This window comes from Budorcas taxicolor, chromosome 1 (genome assembly GCF_023091745.1).
Source record: "Budorcas taxicolor isolate Tak-1 chromosome 1, Takin1.1, whole genome shotgun sequence".
Lineage (NCBI taxonomy): Eukaryota > Metazoa > Chordata > Mammalia > Artiodactyla > Bovidae > Budorcas > Budorcas taxicolor.
Genome location: NC_068910.1, coordinates 3,744,315 through 3,762,394, shown reverse-complemented (window position 1 = coordinate 3,762,394; position 18,080 = coordinate 3,744,315). Strand labels below are relative to the sequence as shown.

The 18,080-nt window shown below is 51.4% G+C and overlaps 2 protein-coding genes across 5 annotated transcripts in view; one reads left to right on the top strand and one right to left on the bottom strand.

Moving 5' to 3' along the window:
* The window catches only part of SYN2 (synapsin II), a 147,752-nt gene that overhangs the window by 30,412 nt on the left and 99,260 nt on the right, over positions 1-18,080 (bottom strand). Inside the window, exons 3-5 of the mRNA XM_052649414.1 lie at positions 17,191-17,282; positions 14,722-14,878; positions 9,715-9,804 (exon numbers count right to left, since the gene is read on the bottom strand). Of these exons, the coding sequence (XP_052505374.1) occupies positions 9,715-9,804; positions 14,722-14,878; positions 17,191-17,282 (339 nt within the window). The remainder of the gene's footprint in view (positions 1-9,714; positions 9,805-14,721; positions 14,879-17,190; positions 17,283-18,080) is intronic.
* On the top strand, positions 775-12,235 carry TIMP4 (TIMP metallopeptidase inhibitor 4). 4 transcript variants are annotated; one of them, XM_052649434.1, is made up of 5 exons: positions 1,186-1,403; positions 2,815-2,912; positions 3,333-3,447; positions 6,649-6,773; positions 7,394-8,453. In XM_052649434.1, the coding sequence occupies exons 1-5, from the start codon at positions 1,265-1,267 to the stop codon at positions 7,589-7,591; spliced, it is 675 nt and encodes a 224-aa protein (XP_052505394.1). In that variant the 5' UTR covers positions 1,186-1,264; the 3' UTR covers positions 7,592-8,453. The 4 variants fall into 4 exon arrangements, with proteins under 4 accessions (XP_052505385.1, XP_052505394.1, XP_052505401.1 ...); XM_052649441.1 differs by lacking the exon at positions 7,394-8,453 and adding an exon at positions 11,601-12,235 and having other exon boundaries at positions 1,188-1,403; XM_052649448.1 differs by lacking the exon at positions 1,186-1,403 and adding an exon at positions 2,473-2,619 and having other exon boundaries at positions 2,815-2,890.

Genomic DNA, 18,080 nt, shown 5'->3' with positions numbered 1-18,080 from the left:
CCCACCTCGAGACGAAAACAAGTCTTTCAGAGGATACACTATTGACTCTGACGAAAAGTCAGATTCCTATGGGAATCCTGAGTGTGACCAGATACTGGGAGTGCCTGACCTGAGGATTTCAGCACTCCGGGCTGCGGCCAGCTGAGGCTGGGGCAAGGAGCTTTAAGTTCAGTTTGAGGCAAGGCTGTGAAGCCCCTGAGGGGCAGAATCGGCATCCAGCCTCGTACTGCCTGCTGCAAGACTGTGTGGAAACACCCTACAACCAGCTCGTGGGTCTCTACCCTCAGCCCGGGAGCACTATGCTCCCCATCAAACAGCACACACAGCTCCAGTTCAAGACGAGCCTCACTCGTTTTCCAAGCTGCCCCTCCGTCTACAACAAGACGTAGTCTCTCGGCTGAGTGGGGCCCTGAGACAGGACATCAGGGTGGCCAAGAGCAGAGAAAGGGCTTTGAGGGCCCAGGTTTGCCCCGAGTGATGGGCCACCCTATGCTCTGAGACCCTCAAAGAGCACTGTCCTCACGCCATCTGCATGGGCTCCGGGAACGGGAAAGGGTTTCTAAGGCACCGGCTGCTTTCTCCGCCGTCTCTCCCCACCCCCCAGCCGACAGAGCCAAGACACACACACACACACCCCCCCCCCCCCCAACTTTCCCTGTCCTGTTCCATTACTGTTTGCTGTTGCTTTGGAGCCTCATAAATAGGGCATTGAAAACACTTCCTGCAGCTGAAAGAAGCCCTGAGGAGCTTCTCTCATTCCCAGTGTGCAGCTCAGCAAGAGGTCCGGCCTTCTCTGTCGCTGTCTCTCTTGCCTGTTGTAATTCTGTCTGCCTCTCTCTGACTCTGCCTGTCTCACTCTTTCTGTTTGAGCCTCTCTACACTCTTGTTCCTTTTGCCTGAGTCACAGCCTCTTGGTCTCTGTGCTCCCCAAGCATCTGTCTCTGTGGCCCTGTCCTTCTGTCCTGACACCATCCCCTTTCCCGGTGCCTTCCCTGTACTTCGAGAAGGCTCAGGCAGGGAGACAGCACCGAGGACTCTCGCGGCTCTCTCCTGCGCCTTACTGAGCCTGCCGGCCAGGAGGGCCGCGGGGCGGCAGCCCGAGGGTGGCCTGTGGCCAAGGGAGGGCGGAGCCCACTGGGGCGGGACTGGCTCTAGGTCCACCTCATAAAGCCAGGGGCGAGGGGCGCGCCGCGCTCTGGAGAAGCCGTGGAGGGGCAGTGTGGTCTGACAGTCCCCGCAGGCTCAGTCGCAGCCCTGCGGAGACATGCCCCGGAGCCCCCGGCCCGCGCCGAGCTGGGCGCTGCTGCTGCGGTTGCTGGCGCTGCTGCGGCCGCCGGGGCTGGGCGAGGCGTGCAGCTGCGCCCCCGCGCACCCCCAGCAGCACGTCTGCCACTCGGCGCTCGGTAAGTCCAGGGGAGCCCTCGAGGGCCCCAGCAGTGGGCTGGGGTCCGTGGGGTCGAGGTGGGGCCGCGCTGCGAATCTGGAGTCTCGAGGGAAGGGGTGGAGCTCAAATCCCGCCCCAGTTGCCTCCTGCTGCGACCGGTGGGTTGGGCCGGGCTGGCGCCATAGCAACCCTGCAAGCGCAGAGACCCGCTGACTTGCCAGAGAATCAAAGACAGTGTAGGGCTGCCCAGGTGGCGCAGTAGTAAAGAACCCAATTGCCAATGCAGGAGACTCAACAGACATGGGTTCAATCCCTGGGTCGGGAAGACCCCTGGAGAAGGGCGTGGCAACCCAGTCCAATATTCTGGACCAGGGAAATCCCATGGACAGAGGAGCCTGGCGGGCTACAGTCTACAGGGTTGCAAAGAGTCAGCTGCAACTGACAGAATGAGCACAAAGACAGTGTAAAGGGCTCCACAGCGATCCCCTCTCCCCTGCCTACTGCAGTTATGGGATGTCACTGAACAACAAGCCTCTGGAACTATCCAGTGATTATTCTGATCCACTGGTTAGGGGGATTGAGGAGGAGGGGGTTCAGGGGGTTGGGCTTTCATGATAAACATCCCTCTGTATCCAAGCCTATAACTGAGGTTGTCACCACAGCCTCACCCCAACACACACCCTTTACCCTTTTTCTCTGCCTGGAATGCCCTTCCTCAAAAACCCTTAACTTCCTGGCAAACTCCTATTCATCCTTCAAAACCAGGGGGTCTCCTCTTCTCTGAAGGCTTCCTGACTCCTGGTGCTACCACAGCATCTCCAGCATCTCTGTGCTCCTAGTCTGCTGTGCTGTTGGTCTTTGTAAGAGTGTTCTCCACTAAAGCAAGAGTTCTGCAGGGTGCGGGCCCTTTCCTAATTGTGCTTGTGGGCCTAGGACCCAGTGTTAGACCAGGCACAGAGGAAGAACTTCATAAACAGGTTTTGATTACTATCCGAACAACAAAGAGATGAACTACCTCTGTGCACAGTCAGGATATTTATTAATTCAATAAACATTTGCCAACGTCAGCTCGGTCCGGCTCTCTCTGAGGTCCTGGGCTACAGCAGTGGATGACTACACACTGACTGCCCTCAAGTGGCTCCTCCGCCCTGCCCGTCTCCACCCCGCCGTACTCTGGGCTGCAGAGAACTCGACTCCCCAGAGCAACAGGCAGAGCAGAAAGACTCGAGGACCTGGTAGGCCCAAGGGGTTTGGAACTTCCAGGGATTGCAGAGGAGCATCCCTCACATGCAGCATCTTCCTCACAACCCACCGAGACCTAAACCCAGAACCCCCCTGCAGAATTCTCCAGGGGGCCACAGGTCACCCAGATCCCAGGAGGATCGTTCCCATCGGCTGCTGAAGGTCCCCTCTTTTCTTTTCCTGTGCAGCTATCCGGGCCAAGATCTCCAGTGAGAAGGTAGTTCCTGCCAGCGCTGACCCTGCTGACCCTCAAAAAATGATCCGGTATGAAATCAAACAGATAAAGGTACATGGGGGCAGGACAGGGCGTCACCCTCTTGGGCTGTTAGGAGGACTTGGGGGCTGTGATCTGGGAGGGGTGGGGCTGCAGGGCTGGTGGTTCGGGCGGCCTGGCTCAGTGATGCTAGGGGTACAGATACTGAAGTAGAGTGGATGACATGTAGGGGACAGGCCATAGGAGCCAGAGGACAGTGCAGGACAGGCCCTCTGTGCTTGTGCGTGGGGCTGCTAGAGGAGCCTCCCTTCTCACTGGAATAAACCAAGGTTTAAATATTTTAGGGAGATAAGACCCAGTTGTGCCATCTGTGTGCAACGAGTCCTGAACCAGACTTTCACTTAACTTTTTTAGATTAAGAAAAAGTTTTTCCTGTTAAGATATAAAGTACACTCACTTACTCAATACTGCTCTTTCGTAATTGCCTTTCAGATGTTCAAAGGGTTTGAGAAAGTCAATGATATTCAGTATGTTTATACGCCTTTTGATTCCTCCCTCTGTGGGGTGAAACTAGAAGCTAACAGCCAGAAGCAGTATCTCCTGACTGGTAAGTTAAAGACCAGCAGCGGCCCTATGAGTCTCTGCCCTAGGCAAGGAGGAGCCAGGCTGACCTTGGGCAGCAAGCTGAGCCATTTTCTTGGGCACAAACAGCTGCATAACTCAAGGCAGCCTGAGTTGGGAGAAGCCTTGGTAACCTCCCTGTCAGTGCCACTGCCTTCCTAGTTCACAGGCTGCTGTCCCAGCCTAGGGCAGCTGGCTCCATTTCCAAACAGCTTTAAGTGATAAGATTTTTGGTGCATGCGTGCCCAGTCGTGTCTGACTCTTTTTCAACCCCCATAGACTGTAGCCCGCCAGGGTCCTCTGTCCATGGGGTTTCCCAGGCAAGGAAACTGGAGCGGGTTGCCATTTCCTCCTCCAGAGGCTCTTCCTGACCAAGGATGGAACCTGCTTCTCTTGCATCTTCTGCATTGGCAGGCGGGTTCTTTACCACTGAGCCATCAGGGAAGCCTAAGGTTTTTGGTATCTTGAGCCAAATTATGCCACTCTGAAACTGCCCCTGGTGGGTTCAGCTCTGCCCTCTGTTTCAGGATGACCCTTCAGAGGCCTGAGGACAACAGATACATGCACTCTAGCTCCAGGTTCTGCTGGCCATGGTCCCCAGACCCCTTCCTGTCCTGGCCACTTTCAGCAGGATAGAGCCTGTCCCCGTCCCTCCCCAGCACTGGACCCTGAACCAGGGACCACACTGCAGGGGAGCTCTTAGTCACACAGAGTAAAAGGATGGTGCATTCGCAACCTCACCCCCACATACACAACATACACATAATAGTCACTGTAGCCTACGGTAGCATCAGCTTCAGGCGGCCATGATAGGTCACACTCTTGGTTCGTGACTGACTCACACCCAAGGCCTTATTCTGGAAGTGCAGTAAAGCACAGGCCCTAATAGCAGCCTTGATTCTAATAGGATTCTGTCTCCAAGACCTTGGGCCCAGGCAGATCTCCTCATCCTGCACTGACTGGGATAAAATAGTTAAAGTACCTCACAAAAATCTAATCCATAGCTGAATGAATGCAATACTGAATTATTTTGTTGTCCAGGGAAGGTATCTGTGTGGTTATAGACAGGGAAGCCTCACTGTGTAAGGTGAAAGTAAAAGTGTAGTTGCTCAGTCGTGTCTGACTCTGTGACCCCATGGACTGTAGCCCACCAGGGTCCTCTGTCCACGGGATTCTCCAGGCAAGAATACTGGATTGGGTAGCCATTTCCTTCTCCAGGGGATCTTCCCAAGCCAGGGACTAAACTCAGGTCTCCCACATTGCAGGCAGATTCTTTACCATCTGAGCCACTAGGGAAGCCTTCATTGTGTAAGTGGGATCTAAATTTTCCCTAAAGGATAAAACATATTTAGAAAGAAGGCCAGGAAAAGAAAAACACAGCCGATGGGGAGAACAGAAGGAGGAATTCCACTCTCTGTCCATCCCTTCAGCAATGAGTGACCACCTCCTCAAGTGGAGATGCATTAAACATGCCACAGTCCTCAAGGAGCTCTCTCACAGTTCAAATTTCTAAGAAGTCACAGGTGTTGGAGGCCACGCAGGTGGGGTCCCCCAGGTCTGAGGATGTGGAACTGTGCTGATCTGGGCACCTCTGGATGGGAGAGCAGGGGCGGAACAGGCCCCTGGGACCTCCAGGTCCCGGAACTAGCTGATGGGACCTCCTCCTTCCTGAGCACCTGCCCTCTGCTAGGGGCTGTAGTGCATCAGGGATGCAGACACGTGCCGGCTGCCTCAGGGAGGTCAAGTCCACCCAAAGGTGGGCTTAAATGACAAAGCATAGGCTTACTGAAAACTCATCCTGGTGCCCATGGTCTGCAGCAGAAGACGCAGCCCTTCTGCCTAATACCCTCTGTGAGCAGACCCAGCTGACCTCCCCAGCCTTGCCTCCTGTCACTGCTCAGGGGCCGTTCCCAGCCCCTCATTTCCCCTGGAGCTTAAACTACTTGCAGTTGCAAAAGGTATTCTGCAGGGCTGTGCCCGTCCATCTCAGTGTCCAGAAGTCCTTCCCCAACTTGTCTGGCAGCTGAACTCCTACCCATCCTTTCAACACCCAACCCAAGTATCATCTTAGACACCCTTCTTGCCCCCACCCCTTCCACAGACAGAGATAACAGTGTTTCCTTTGTTCTTATACCACATCCTGTATAGAATCATACAACAGTATCATCTTCTACTTGTTTATCAACCTTGAATATTCACGGGAAAGACGGATGCTAAAGCTGATGCTCCACTGCTCTGGCCGCCTGACACGAAGAGCTGACTCACTGGAAAAGACCCTGATGCTGGGAAAGATTGCGGGCAGGATGACAGAGGATGAGGTGGTTGGATGGCATCACCAACTCAATGGACTTGAGTTTGAGCAAACTCTGGGAGGTAGTGAAGGACAGGGAAGCCTGGCATACTGCAGTCCATGGAGTCACAAAGAATTGGACACAACTGACCAACTGAACAACACAATTTGTCTTCCCTACTAGTTTTAAGCTCCTTAGGGGTAGAAATCCTGTCATGTTTATTTCCTGTATTCCTGGTACCAGGCCATAGTAGTTGCTCAGCCAGTAAATGACTGAATGACTGAAGCTCTAAGAGAGGTGAGGGCTAGTATGGCCAGGGATGGCTTTGCGTTGGTACTAAAAAGGGTATTTGGAAAATAGGAAAGAGTGTGATATGTAAAGAAGGGGAAGGGGACAGACTCACCAAGATATCACTGGAGCAGGAGAAAGGTTGGAAAAGGTTGAAAAGGAAGAGAGACCTACTATGTATCGAACATCTTCTGTGGGTCCACAACTGTGCAGGGAACTTCATAGACATTCTCTCATTTAATCTTGACAACAACCTTATTATTCTCATCTTTCAGCTGAGAAGTTACATGGATTTCTTATGGTCACACACTAGTAAATGATAGAAAAGAAGGGATTTCTGCCAAGATTCTGACTTAAAGCCCACATCCCTCTGTCTGCACCATGCTAATGGAAAGGCCTTTGCCCTACAACTCTCCCTCATACAAACATCATCTGGTAATGGCTTTGATATAAAGACAGCAGAGGTTTTTCTGGCTCCTTCATTGAGCCCCGTGTCACCACTTCCACCACAAGATACCGAGGAGGCTGTGATTCTGGGCTCCCTCAAGAACTCCTGGAGCTCCACAAGCAGACTCCTCATGTCGGCTCTCCTCTATCTCCCCTTTAAGGTCAGATCCTCAGTGATGGGAAAGTCTTTGTCCATCTGTGCAACTACATTGAGCCCTGGGAGAACCTGTCCCTTCTGCAGAGAGAAAGTCTGAATCACCACTACCATCTGAACTGTGGCTGCCAAGTAAGGACTGTCCGTTTCCAAGGTCTTCGGGGGTGGGGGAAAGGCCGTGCAGCCTCACCCTTCGTGTATTCCTTCCTTCCCATGTGTGTGATCTATTCATTTGCGGTACTATACTTGAGGTTTGTGATGGATCAGGCATCATTCAAAGCTGGGGGTGGGAAAGCAACAAGGCCCATAGTCCCTGATCTCAATGTACTTGCATTCTGGCTGAGAAGGCAGCCATCATATAAGACAGACTGGGATAACACACTACCACTTAAAGAGAGTCTACTCTTTTTGTCAGGACCTGTAATGGTTAATTTATTTAAGATATTTAGTCTTTCAAACAAATTTATGCAGAGTTAAGATTTCCATTTTATGGGGAAGAAATTCATGTTGTAGGAAGTGAAGTGACTTGCTTAGGTCAGTGGTAGAGTAGGGGCCTTTGTGCCTTTTGGGAGGCAATACTGTATGTGGAGAGTACAGGGGAAAGAGAACTAAGGGAGAAATCTGGAGACTTGGAAGGGCCTTATAAGCCAGGGGGCACTTGAGCTAGGCTGTAAGAACATGTAGGAGTCTGAAAGGCAAGAACAGGAAAAGGACGCCCTGCTCACCTGGATGCTGTGTGGCTGTGGCTCCAGATCACCGCCTGCTACACGGTGCCCTGCACCACCTCGGCTCCCAGCGAGTGCCTCTGGACAGACTGGCTGCTGGAACGGAAGCTCTACGGGTATCAGGCCCAGCATTATGTCTGCATGAAGCATGTTGACGGCACCTGTAGCTGGTACCAGGGACGCCTGCCCCTCAGGAAGGAGTTTGTTGACATCATCCAGCCGTAGGACGGATCGCCACAACCCTTTGAGAATCCCGAAGACCAAGCCCTTTTCCTTCCTGGCAGGGCGCTGGCTGTCCCTACCTGCTTCAGGGATGCCAGACAAAGGGAAGTACCAGGTGGACGGTGTGGCCAGCATGAGGGCAGGGATGGGGCATGTGGCAGCTTGTGTCCGGGACCCCAGTACAGAACACGTTGGGCCAAGGGCTAGGGAAAGTAGCAGGACTTTTCTCTCCCACCCTCAGCCCTTTATCCCTGCCTCCGAACCTTCTAGTTGAGCTGGTATTTGTTACTGATTCTGGCTTAGTTTCTTTTTTCAAAGCTAGGACTATTCCTTTTTCTCCCTAGATAAATGTGTTTTCTTTTCATCTTAACTGATCTGACAGGGGAGAAATGATGACTGTTATACATATGAGATGGGGTGGCCTTGTGAGATATAAGACCAGAAGGTGGGTGACAGTATCATAAACAGGCTGGTTTGGAGAAATGGAAAGAACAATATCGTCTGGCTGTGTTTCATCTACTCCTCCTGTCCCGACTCATTCTGACCCTCTGATATACTTTCAGTCTGTTTAGGAGAGTGGCAAAGGGGGACAGGAGCCATTCAATGTGAAGCCTACAGTGTAATCCCCTCTATGCCATTCTTGGCACAGGGCCTGGCCCAGTTAGCAAGACAAGAACAGACTTGGGCATTGTCTCTCCAGGTTAACTATACTTAATGTCCTCAACTGCTGTCCAAAAGGCTTCTCCTCTGTCTCCTTTAGAAAGTCCTGTTTTCATTACTACTTCAAAATCTTTTTTAAGCTTGAAAAAAAAAAAAAAGCCTTTCTCTTATAGAGTTGAAATTCCCCCTCAGCTTTTGAAGCCTCACAGAGATCTTGGGGGTGGGGGGTGGGTGTCCTCTCTTGAGGGCAAATTTTAGGCTAGAGGACAGGAGAAAAAGAACTCAAGGGCCCTTGGGGGAAAGGAGGTAGGTGAGGAATATACTTTGCAAGTGTTACAGATCAAGTGGTCAGCCTGCTAGATGCTACAGCAGGACAAAGCCAGCTTCGAGGGCTCCCCGCCCAGCCTTCTGCTCAGTCCTCTCTTGGATGCCCTGAACTTTACAAGCATAGCCCCTGAGGGTTCCTCTGCCTCTACAAGCCTTCCTGACTTGTCCTGAAAGGGAAAGCCCTGGTGAACGTCTTAAGGATTTATCAGAGACAAGTGCGTAAAGTTCCAGGGCCTCTCCTGGGGAAGCTCTGGCAAAGATGGAGAAGGTAGTTCTTTCCAAGGCCCCAAGGTCCTATACGGCTTGCTGATAAGCTGGGGCATGCACAAAACACCAGAAGAAGGTTCCACAGAAATGGTGCCAATGGAGATTCCTTCTGGAGATCTCTGTCCTGGAGCACAAGACTTGGAAAGATAAGGCAGAGAGTCTCCACTGGTGGGTGAAGTAGGATTACCCACTGACCACACAGGCCTGGGGCAGAGAGCGTGGGGCCAAAGAAGAAGAAGGGGGATAAACACTAGAGGTGGCCTCCGTACCAATCATCTATCCCATCGTTCTGCTCCTTCTGCCATCCCGGGATGGCCTCAGAGAAGGCAGAGTGAAACCCTTGTCTTATCTGAATTTTGAGGAAGCCCAGGGAATGGAAGTGTCTGGTGAATATCAGGAACAATAGCTTACATCTGAGGAGCACTCCATACTCCTCACAGACTATTTGCTTAAAGAAGCTCACTGAAATCATGTAAGTGCCATATTAGCTATCCTGGCCAGGAATCGTTAAGCCCACTCGCCTTTCGGATTCGGATGCTGACACGTGGTGAGGGAATGTAACCGTCCGCGACTTGTGGCTAGAATCGCAAGCAGCAGGATCTTCTGACTGTTGATCCATCTAGGTTGTTACTCTCAGCTTTTGATAAAACGCCCCTGTTTCTGCTCTTTCCTAGTCTGTCTCCAAGTTTCGGAGATAGAGGGCTGTCAGCTACAACCCCGCCACTGTGGCCTCACAAAGCAGGTCTGCAGTTCAACCTCAATAGATTCTCTGGGGTTGAGAGGCTGAGGCCTTCCTCAGAGGCCCACAGTCAGCACACGGCTAAGCTCAGAGTGCAGACAGCAGAGACTGATGGCCCCTCTCAGTCACCTACCATTTCTTTGTGGTTGGGGTAGTAAGTCTGCTCAATGAGCGGGAACTTTTCTCCTCCCAGTGTCTTGTAGATGGCCACCAGCTGGGCAAACTGCAAAAGAGAAGCAAAGGTTTCAGTTTACCCAGACAGCTTCTGGAACAGACAAAATGGCGATCCATTGAACAAATATTTATTGAGCATCTGCTCCACTGAGGGCTTTGTGCAAAGTGCTCTGAGGATATAAAAGAGGTGTCCCACCCTCTATTCTCCAGGAACATATGCTTCTGTTGGGGAAGGGAGAGAATGAGCTACTATTCATTCAGTGCCTACTCAGTGTTAAAGATATTTCATTTAATCCTCATATCAAACTAATGAGCTAGGGTCTTTATCATCTTCATTTTACATATGAGGCTCAGGAAGGGTAGGTGACTGCCTAAAGCCACAGTGCTGCAAAAAAAGGGATAGGTGGGGTTGAAATTTGGGTCTCTAAAACGCTAACCACCATCATCTCTAGAGATGGCAAGTGATGAAGCTGGATGGGGGAACAAGGGGCCCAGTCTTGGAAATTCAAATGGCAAGGAAAAGAAATCATGGAATGCAGCAAAGACAGACCCCGTCTTCTGGACTTACTGCTCATCTAAGAACTGAACTCACTGGACCCTTCACCTATGAGAAGCCCCAACAGCTCCAGGGAAAAGGGGTGAAGTGCACGTACTTAAATGTCAGGGTCTGCCTTTGGCGAACATGTAGCGTCCCTGGTGTCCCCTGCCCACCCCTCTACTTTATAAGTGGGGAAACTGAGGCCCAGAGAAGTTGCTCGCTCAAGGTCACAAAGTAGTTGAGCCAGACTCACAGCCGGACCCCTTTAGTTCTAACCCGTAACTCTTCCTTCTCCTTCATGTCGCTGCCTTTCAGGCTCTAAAGAGACCATGCTCTTCCCACAGGAAACTTTCCAGTTCAATCCATTCACACTCATTCCTCACTTCCACACACACCCACCCCAGAGCACTGGCAGCAGCAGTGATCCAGCGTCTTCTCTCTAGTGCTACTGGGTTCACACTCTAAGCCACTGACACCTGGAACTGCCGGAAGGAAGAGTTGCCAGAGCAAACCGACCTTCTGTTTACTAAAGAAGGGAAAGATAGAACATTTTTCAAAAGCCCAGTTCCTGTTTTCAGTGATGTTAGCAAGTGTGTTGGTACGGGGAGACAATAAAAGCCAGAACTGGGTTGTTAGAAAACCAGAGTCTTCTGATTCTTCTTGTTCTGCCTTGAACTTGCTAGATGTCCTTGGGCAAATGATGTTGCCTCTCCAGGCCTCATTTTCTTCATATATAAAATAGACAACTGAATTTGGTCAGTTCTTCAGACTTTTTAACCACACACACACAAAAAAAACATTTTCACTATATTTCCTCCCAAACTCCATGATGAGACTGCTGTTTAGTGATCATTGGCTGTGGTCCCTTTGTGAGTAGAGATAGAACCTGTTATTTTTGAAATGCTGAGAAACACTGGAGTTTCTGGGTCACTTTCCTCAGGGACACACAGTTGGTGGCTCTAGGTCTCCAAGGCCTCCTCCGGGGCTGCAAGTATGATTGATGGACCCCCAAGGCCCTAAGATTTTATTATTGGAAGAGACTTCAGAGAGTCTCTAGACCAGACATCTCATCTTACAAATGAGGAGACCAAGGCCAGAGAAGCAAAGGGGAGCACAGGCTCCCACGTCGCGCCTGGAGTTGGGGCTGTGATGGGACAGGGCCCGGACCCCTTCCTGCCCAGTGCGCTCGTCACTGTACCCTGCCGTCCCTGCTGGTGTTCTCTGCTTCTTCCACTTTCTCTGACTGTCAAGACCACCCCTCAGACCTTTCCTGCATTCTCCAATTCCCTCCACTACCTCACCTTTAGGTCCTGGCTGGGCACTTGGAATGACTGGACTCCTGCTCGGCGTCTGGATACCTGCCTGAGCTCCCGAGGCCCTGCAGCCTCCCCAGCCAGCTGATGCCAGCTCTGCCTCACAACCTCTGTCCTGCTGCAGCCCACACCCTGGCACAGCACCAAGGCAATGTGGGGCCCTATCTTCCCAGTATGTGGGAGAGTTACACAGACACCATGCTGATGCCAAGAAGGCCCCCGGCGGGCTCCCAGAGTCCTGGCACAGTCAAGACTAAGATGGCAGCCAGTTCCCATGCACTAAGCTGGTTCCCCGGGAGCTCACGCTACCCTCCTCCACCTTCTGTAGTCCCTTCTGCTCAGAGCACTAGGCTTGGCATCTAACCCCTGCCTCCTTGGAAGCTCAGCCTCAGTCACAAGCACACAGTCATCAACTAAACAAAAGTAATACCTGATAAGGGTTATTTCCTCTCCACATAGACAAAAGAATGCATTTGGAGCTGGGGGTGGTATTGGCAACGAATAGGAAGATAATGCTCAGCATAACCATTTATCCAATGTATCAGGAAAGATTTCTCAGATGAAACGGGATTTCAAGATCGGTCTGAATTTAATATTTTACGCTTATCCCTCCTGGAAATAAAATGCTTCAATTCAACTCTTGTGCATTTGCCTCTAAAAAAAACCCACATAGAGTGACAGGATTTTCAGATAAATCTGCAGCAATATGGCAGGCAGCACTCTTACTCTCTCTGGAATGCTACTTTCACTGATAGGTCTTACTTCTGCTTCCAAACTCCCCGTGTGCCTGCCCTGAGCAATCTATGAAATAGCCGATGTGCTCAGAGACAAGGTGGAGCCTTCACAACACGGCTGAGGCCTCTCCTCATGCCAGGAGCAGCCACAGTATTAGAAAACACACACCGAAGTCATCATCTCAGAGGGAAGCCCCCTTCACAGACACCAGATTTGTTCATCCCCATGAACAGGCAAAGAATATATAAAATGCCATTAGTGTGCCAGCTGCTTAGTGAAAATGAAGGGAGAACTTGGTGTGTGGCCAGGGAGTCCTGCGGTTCCCCTGCGATGCCAACGGCAATGTGCTGGGACTGTGAACGGGTGAGAATGTGAACCCTCACCAGATCCCAGATCCCAGGAGGGGCAAAGCCCCAGCCTAGGCTCTCTGACCCGCCCCTCTCTGGCCGCCGGCACAGTTCTGGAACATGCAGCATGGAATAAGTTTCTTTTAGATCCCCAGGACTGGGGGCTGTAACACCAGGCTGGCAGACTGGAGGCAGGTGCTGTGATTACTCCTTGTTTCATGCTCACGCCCAGTTGCTCAGTCGTGTCTGCCTCTTTGTGACCGCCCCTCTATGGACTATAACCCACCAGGCGCCTCTGTCCACGGGATTTTCCAGGCAAGGATACTGGAGTGGGTTGCCATTCCCTTCTCCAGGGGATCCTCCCAACCCAACGATCAAACCTGCATCTCCTGTATTTGCAGGCAGATTATCACTGAGCCACCTGGGAAGCCTCTACTCCTAGTTTACAGACAAAGAAACCAGGGCACAGAGTGGTTTAGTCAGGAGGCTGATTAGTGAGATTGCCCAGAAGAAAAGCTGATACTAGCAGAACCACCCTGTGTGGCTATGAGGGAGCCAAATTCTAGCAAGTATTGAAGGGGTGAGGGAGGTAAGGGCTAGGGCATGAGTGCAGCACGGAAGGCCATGTGACTAAGGGGAAACTTGTTGAAGGCCTCATATGCGCTCTCCTGTGAGCAGCAACCCATTCAAATCACACAACTCCTGCAGCTGGTTTTTGCAGAACTCTCGGACTCCAAGTCCTCAGGCCAGACAGAGGGAAAGGCTGAACAAGGGGCCGCTACAGCAGCTCCCAGATCTTTCTACTCCTCGCTCACTGGTCTTCCTCTCACACTGTCAGGTCTCCCTGGCTTCCAAGGAAATAGGAAGACTGAGTTCAGGTGTAAGAGCAGAGGTGATGGGTCCTTTTGGTTAAAAACAAAAACAAAAACAACACCCCCGCTCCAGCTCCCTGAGTGGGAGAAGCTTGGGGTCTGGGAACTCCACAATCAGCCACCAGTGCCATGACCCTTGGCAAGCCAGTGTGTGAGAGCTGAAATAACCCTTGAAAAACAAGAAGAGAAGGATGTGACTAGGGGCAGGTGTTTCCTTCTGAAAGGAGCAGCCTGGAGCGGCAGAGTTCTAGGAGCTGGGTCCCCTCGGCAGTCAGAGGGGAGGCTGGGGTAGCCTAGAACTGTCTCAGGCCGTTTCCTCTCCCAGCTGCACTCTTCTCTCTGCTCAGAGGCTTCCACTGCCTCCAAGATTTCCAGATTATCCCAGGAAGAGAACACGAGACCAGCTTCTTCCTCACATGGTAACCCAGCTTATGCGAGGGATGGTGTCAGAGAAATCCTGGCTCTGAAACTTTGGTGAGTTACTGAATCCTCTCTGGGTCTCATTTCTCTGTAAAAAGTGATAATAATGATAATAACACCTTCCTTGTAAAGCTATTATGAGGATTAAATGAAGTTCATGTAGGAAAATCTCCGAAGCTGGCATCACATCATGAGTGGTCTTATACTCCTTACCTTCTTTCTGAAAATGGTCACATCTCAGCCATGAAGGAGTGAGAGCCGATTATCTCAGAGGGCACTTCCAGAGCATAAAAGTGCCTGATTTGGTATGCGTGTGGATGAATCTCATTTTAAGGTTGCTGAGACACTTGGTAGGACTCTGACACTGACATCCCTCTGAGGTGCACCATCCCCTTGGTCCCCACTGGCCTCAGGCCTTTCCAATGGTTAGATCCTTCGGAGGCAAGAAGTAGGTGTTTTTATTGCTGTATCTGATGGCTGCAGACCTGGAAGGGCTCCTTCACAGAATCTTTGTGTGACTCTGCTGTGAGGCCAAAGGTCCTTTCTGCAGCAGAGGCAGCCCAGCCCGTGACAACAAAGCCCTACTGTGAGAGCCTGCCCCACCCCATGCCCCAGCTGAAGCTCCTCCCACATCTCAGCTGGCCCCTCACGGTGTCTGGATCAACAGAGGTCCTTCTAGGGACCTGGAGACAGAGGATCAGGATGCTGCCCTTTTACCTGAGGGAAGAGGGACTCACTCACCACCCACGGCTTGTCACAGAAGTTGTAAATGGACTCCAGGGAGTTGATGCTGGGGAGGCCTGCGTACTGCATGCCAATGATCAGGTGGCGGAAGTCCTCATTCTCTGCCATGCCGAACGCATGCTGCCGGATGAGCACAAAGTCTGGCCGGAAGGACCTGGAAAGAATGTAGAAGCAAGTCTGCCACCAACCAGCACCTCAGGTCACATATCCTCTTGTCTCCCATCTCCAAAGCCCAAGACAGGGAAGGGGTTACCTGAGCCAAGACCCTCATTTTGTCATGACTGTTTTCTTATGGACTAGGAAATGCGGTATTATGTAGGCACTTCTCAAAGGAGATTTGAACAGATTTCTGAAATTCTTTTCCTCTAGAAAAGACCCTGATGCTGTGAAAGATTGAGGGTGGGAGGAGGAGAGGGTGACAGAGGATGAAATGGTTGGATGCCATCGCTGACTCAAAGGACACGAGTTTGAGCAAACTCCAAGAAATGGTGAAGCACAGGTGAGCCTGGCATGCTGCAGTCCATGGGGTTGCTAAGAGTCGGACATGACTTGGCGACTGAACAATTCCTCTGGGTTAAGCACTGTCTTTTTCTAAGGTGCAGAAGCCCTCGGGGAGGGGGGAAGAAACACTTTTAGACCGCCACACCTTAAGTCAACAAGAATTTTCCGTGTCCCTGTGGATGAGAGTGGAAGCTCCTGTGGCTCTGGAGTTGGCACCCCCGAGGGGGTCCCAGCAGACTCTGAAGACACCACACTTGGCTGACTTCACTGCCCTGCCCCAAAGATCCCTGACCTCAGCGTCCTGCTCTGACTCCTCAAGCTGCTCCTTAAAGATGCCGTGCCCTCAGCAGCTCCCCAGGTGAGCTAGGGTCCAGGCTGGCTGAGAACAGATGCCAGACACCCCAGTGTTATTCCTCCAAAGCAGATTTAGGGAGGGGCACGAATGTTTCCACAGAGCTGAGGTTGAGCAACTGGCTACAGGAAGCTGAGAGTACAGTGTGTTCCCAGGCACGGGAAGGCTCCCTGTGTTTCACCTCCAGACAGCAGAGCTCCACAAGATCAGGGGCCCGACTTCATGCCCTGACACCTGAGGAACCTCACCTTCCCAGACAGTCAGTTCTGTGGCAGCATCTCCCCTCAAGGTTCCAAGCCTCAGCCATTCCACACATGTGCAGTGACGGACCTGGTTCTCTGCCCTGGGACCCACCCAATTCCCGCCTACTGCTCCAGCCCTACCTGGGCTCAGAGATCAGTCTTTCAAAGTAGACGTGGGCCGACCTCCTTGCGCCCGAGTTCTGGGAAACTGGCTCCGTCAAATGCCTGAGACCAAACCTTATATCCCGGTTACTGAAACTGAGCTCCAGGCTTGCAGTCAGCGCCGGGTCCCCACACTGGTGATGGGGAAGGCCTGCCTTGATTTTGCCAGATCCCTCCCAGCTTGCTGATCCGGGCCCTCTTGTTGCCACCCATTCGTGTCACGGATCCCCATGACCTACTCCACTTGCCACTGGGGGAGCCCACCATCATCTCTAGAAGGAGCTTCCTGAGTGCTCCCCGACCATGGGTGGGCAGCTCTCTTCTGTCCTCCTCAGTCTCCAGGATGGATGAGCTCACACTCCCTGACATTTGGCTCCAGACACCTGAGTGCTGCCTTCCCTGTCACAGACCAGGTCCGGTTGGACACTGGTGGCCTTGGGGTCAGGGCAGCGCAGGTTGAAAAAGGGAAAAGGGTGAAGTGAGGACTCTTCCTGGAGCAAGACCCTAATGCCTGGAACCCTGAGGCCACACTGAGTCCTGGGAAAGAATAACAATGTGGAAACCATGCTCCCTCATCTGGAATCTTCATCATCTCCCACACAGAATTGTTGCATTACAATTGATGACGTCTACATGTCACCTAGCACCCCATCTGCAGCGTAAGTGCTTTGTAATTACAAATTTTCTTCCACTCACAGTCAATGTCCCTCTGACCCAGGCTTTCCTATCAAGACTTAGGAGTTCCCAGAAATTTGGAGTATAGAACACTGGGAAGGGCGTTAAAAGAATTCACGTAGTACACAGGGCTCTGCTGCCAACTCACTGAGTGAACGGAAGCAAATCCATGTAACATGGGAGGCTGGACCAGAGCAGAGGTTTTTAAACTCCCCCCAGGCCCTTTTCTTTTAAAGCAATAGAATCGTGTTTTCCAGGGGAAATACACTGAGAGATAAAAGTCCAGAGCTGCACTGGCTGAAGTGGGGCTGGAGTCCTCCAACACCTCTGATGGGAATCATCCAGTGACTGCAAAGTGAGCTCTGCGTCCATGGAGCTTCCTTTACCATGGAACTAAGACATCTGTAAGGGCCAGAGCCAGCTTTCTCTGCCTCCTTCCACCACCGCCACACAGCACATGTCATCGAGGTCTGTACACTACACATGGCACGCCAGAGACAGTGGCAGTGACCCCGAAGACAGAAAAGACCTTACCGGACCACCTTTGTGCCATTCCGGAGCACCTGCATATCCACGGCGTAGGTACCATCCGCGTGGGCCACCAGGTTGAGCTCTGAAAATTCCGCCTGGAAAATAACAGGAGGGGATTAAGAGCATGGATTTCACCTTCTGTGTTTCTTACTATGATAGAACATAACTAAATAAAATTAGCAGTAGGGGAGTGAGCCCTACAGTCCTGACTCTGAGAGGCACCCCCCATAAAGCAGCAGCAGCAATATCTTTTCCACCAAACATGTATTTACAGTTTGCAAAGCATTTCCCCAAACTGATCCCATCTACTCTCATAGCCACTCTGTGAGGCAGGCGGGACAGAGATAATTATCCTTATTTACCAAAGGAGCAGTTAAGTGACTTTTCTGGACAAACAAAGCTTACTGTTGGCCGAGACAGGAGCAAAACTCAGGGCTTCCAGCTCCCCACCCAGCATCTTTTGTGCTGCCTCTCTGCAGAATAGGAATGCAAACTGAGGCAAATATGCCCTTTCTCAGTCTCATAAAGCACCAAGTTTTCATTTAGGAAATCGGGTTTTGGTGCTGCTCTGGCCCAGTGAGATGCATAAGATGTTTTACTTATTCTCTCTGGGTGGACAGCTTCTCCCATCAATAAGATGGAAATAATTTTTATCAACCTTGCCTAACAAGTTATTTTAAGAACTGAATGCAGCAATGGATAGAAAGAGTAAATCTGTAAATCCCAGCACACTGTGTAAGGAATGATGAGTAGCTTCTATCGTTACATAGAAAATACATGCTCTGTGTAAACCGGACATCCCCTCTCCCCCCGACTCAAATGGACCTAATCTCTATTTATCATGAAGCAAAGGGTACAGGAAGATAAAAAAATGAGGCTTTCAGGACTTCACT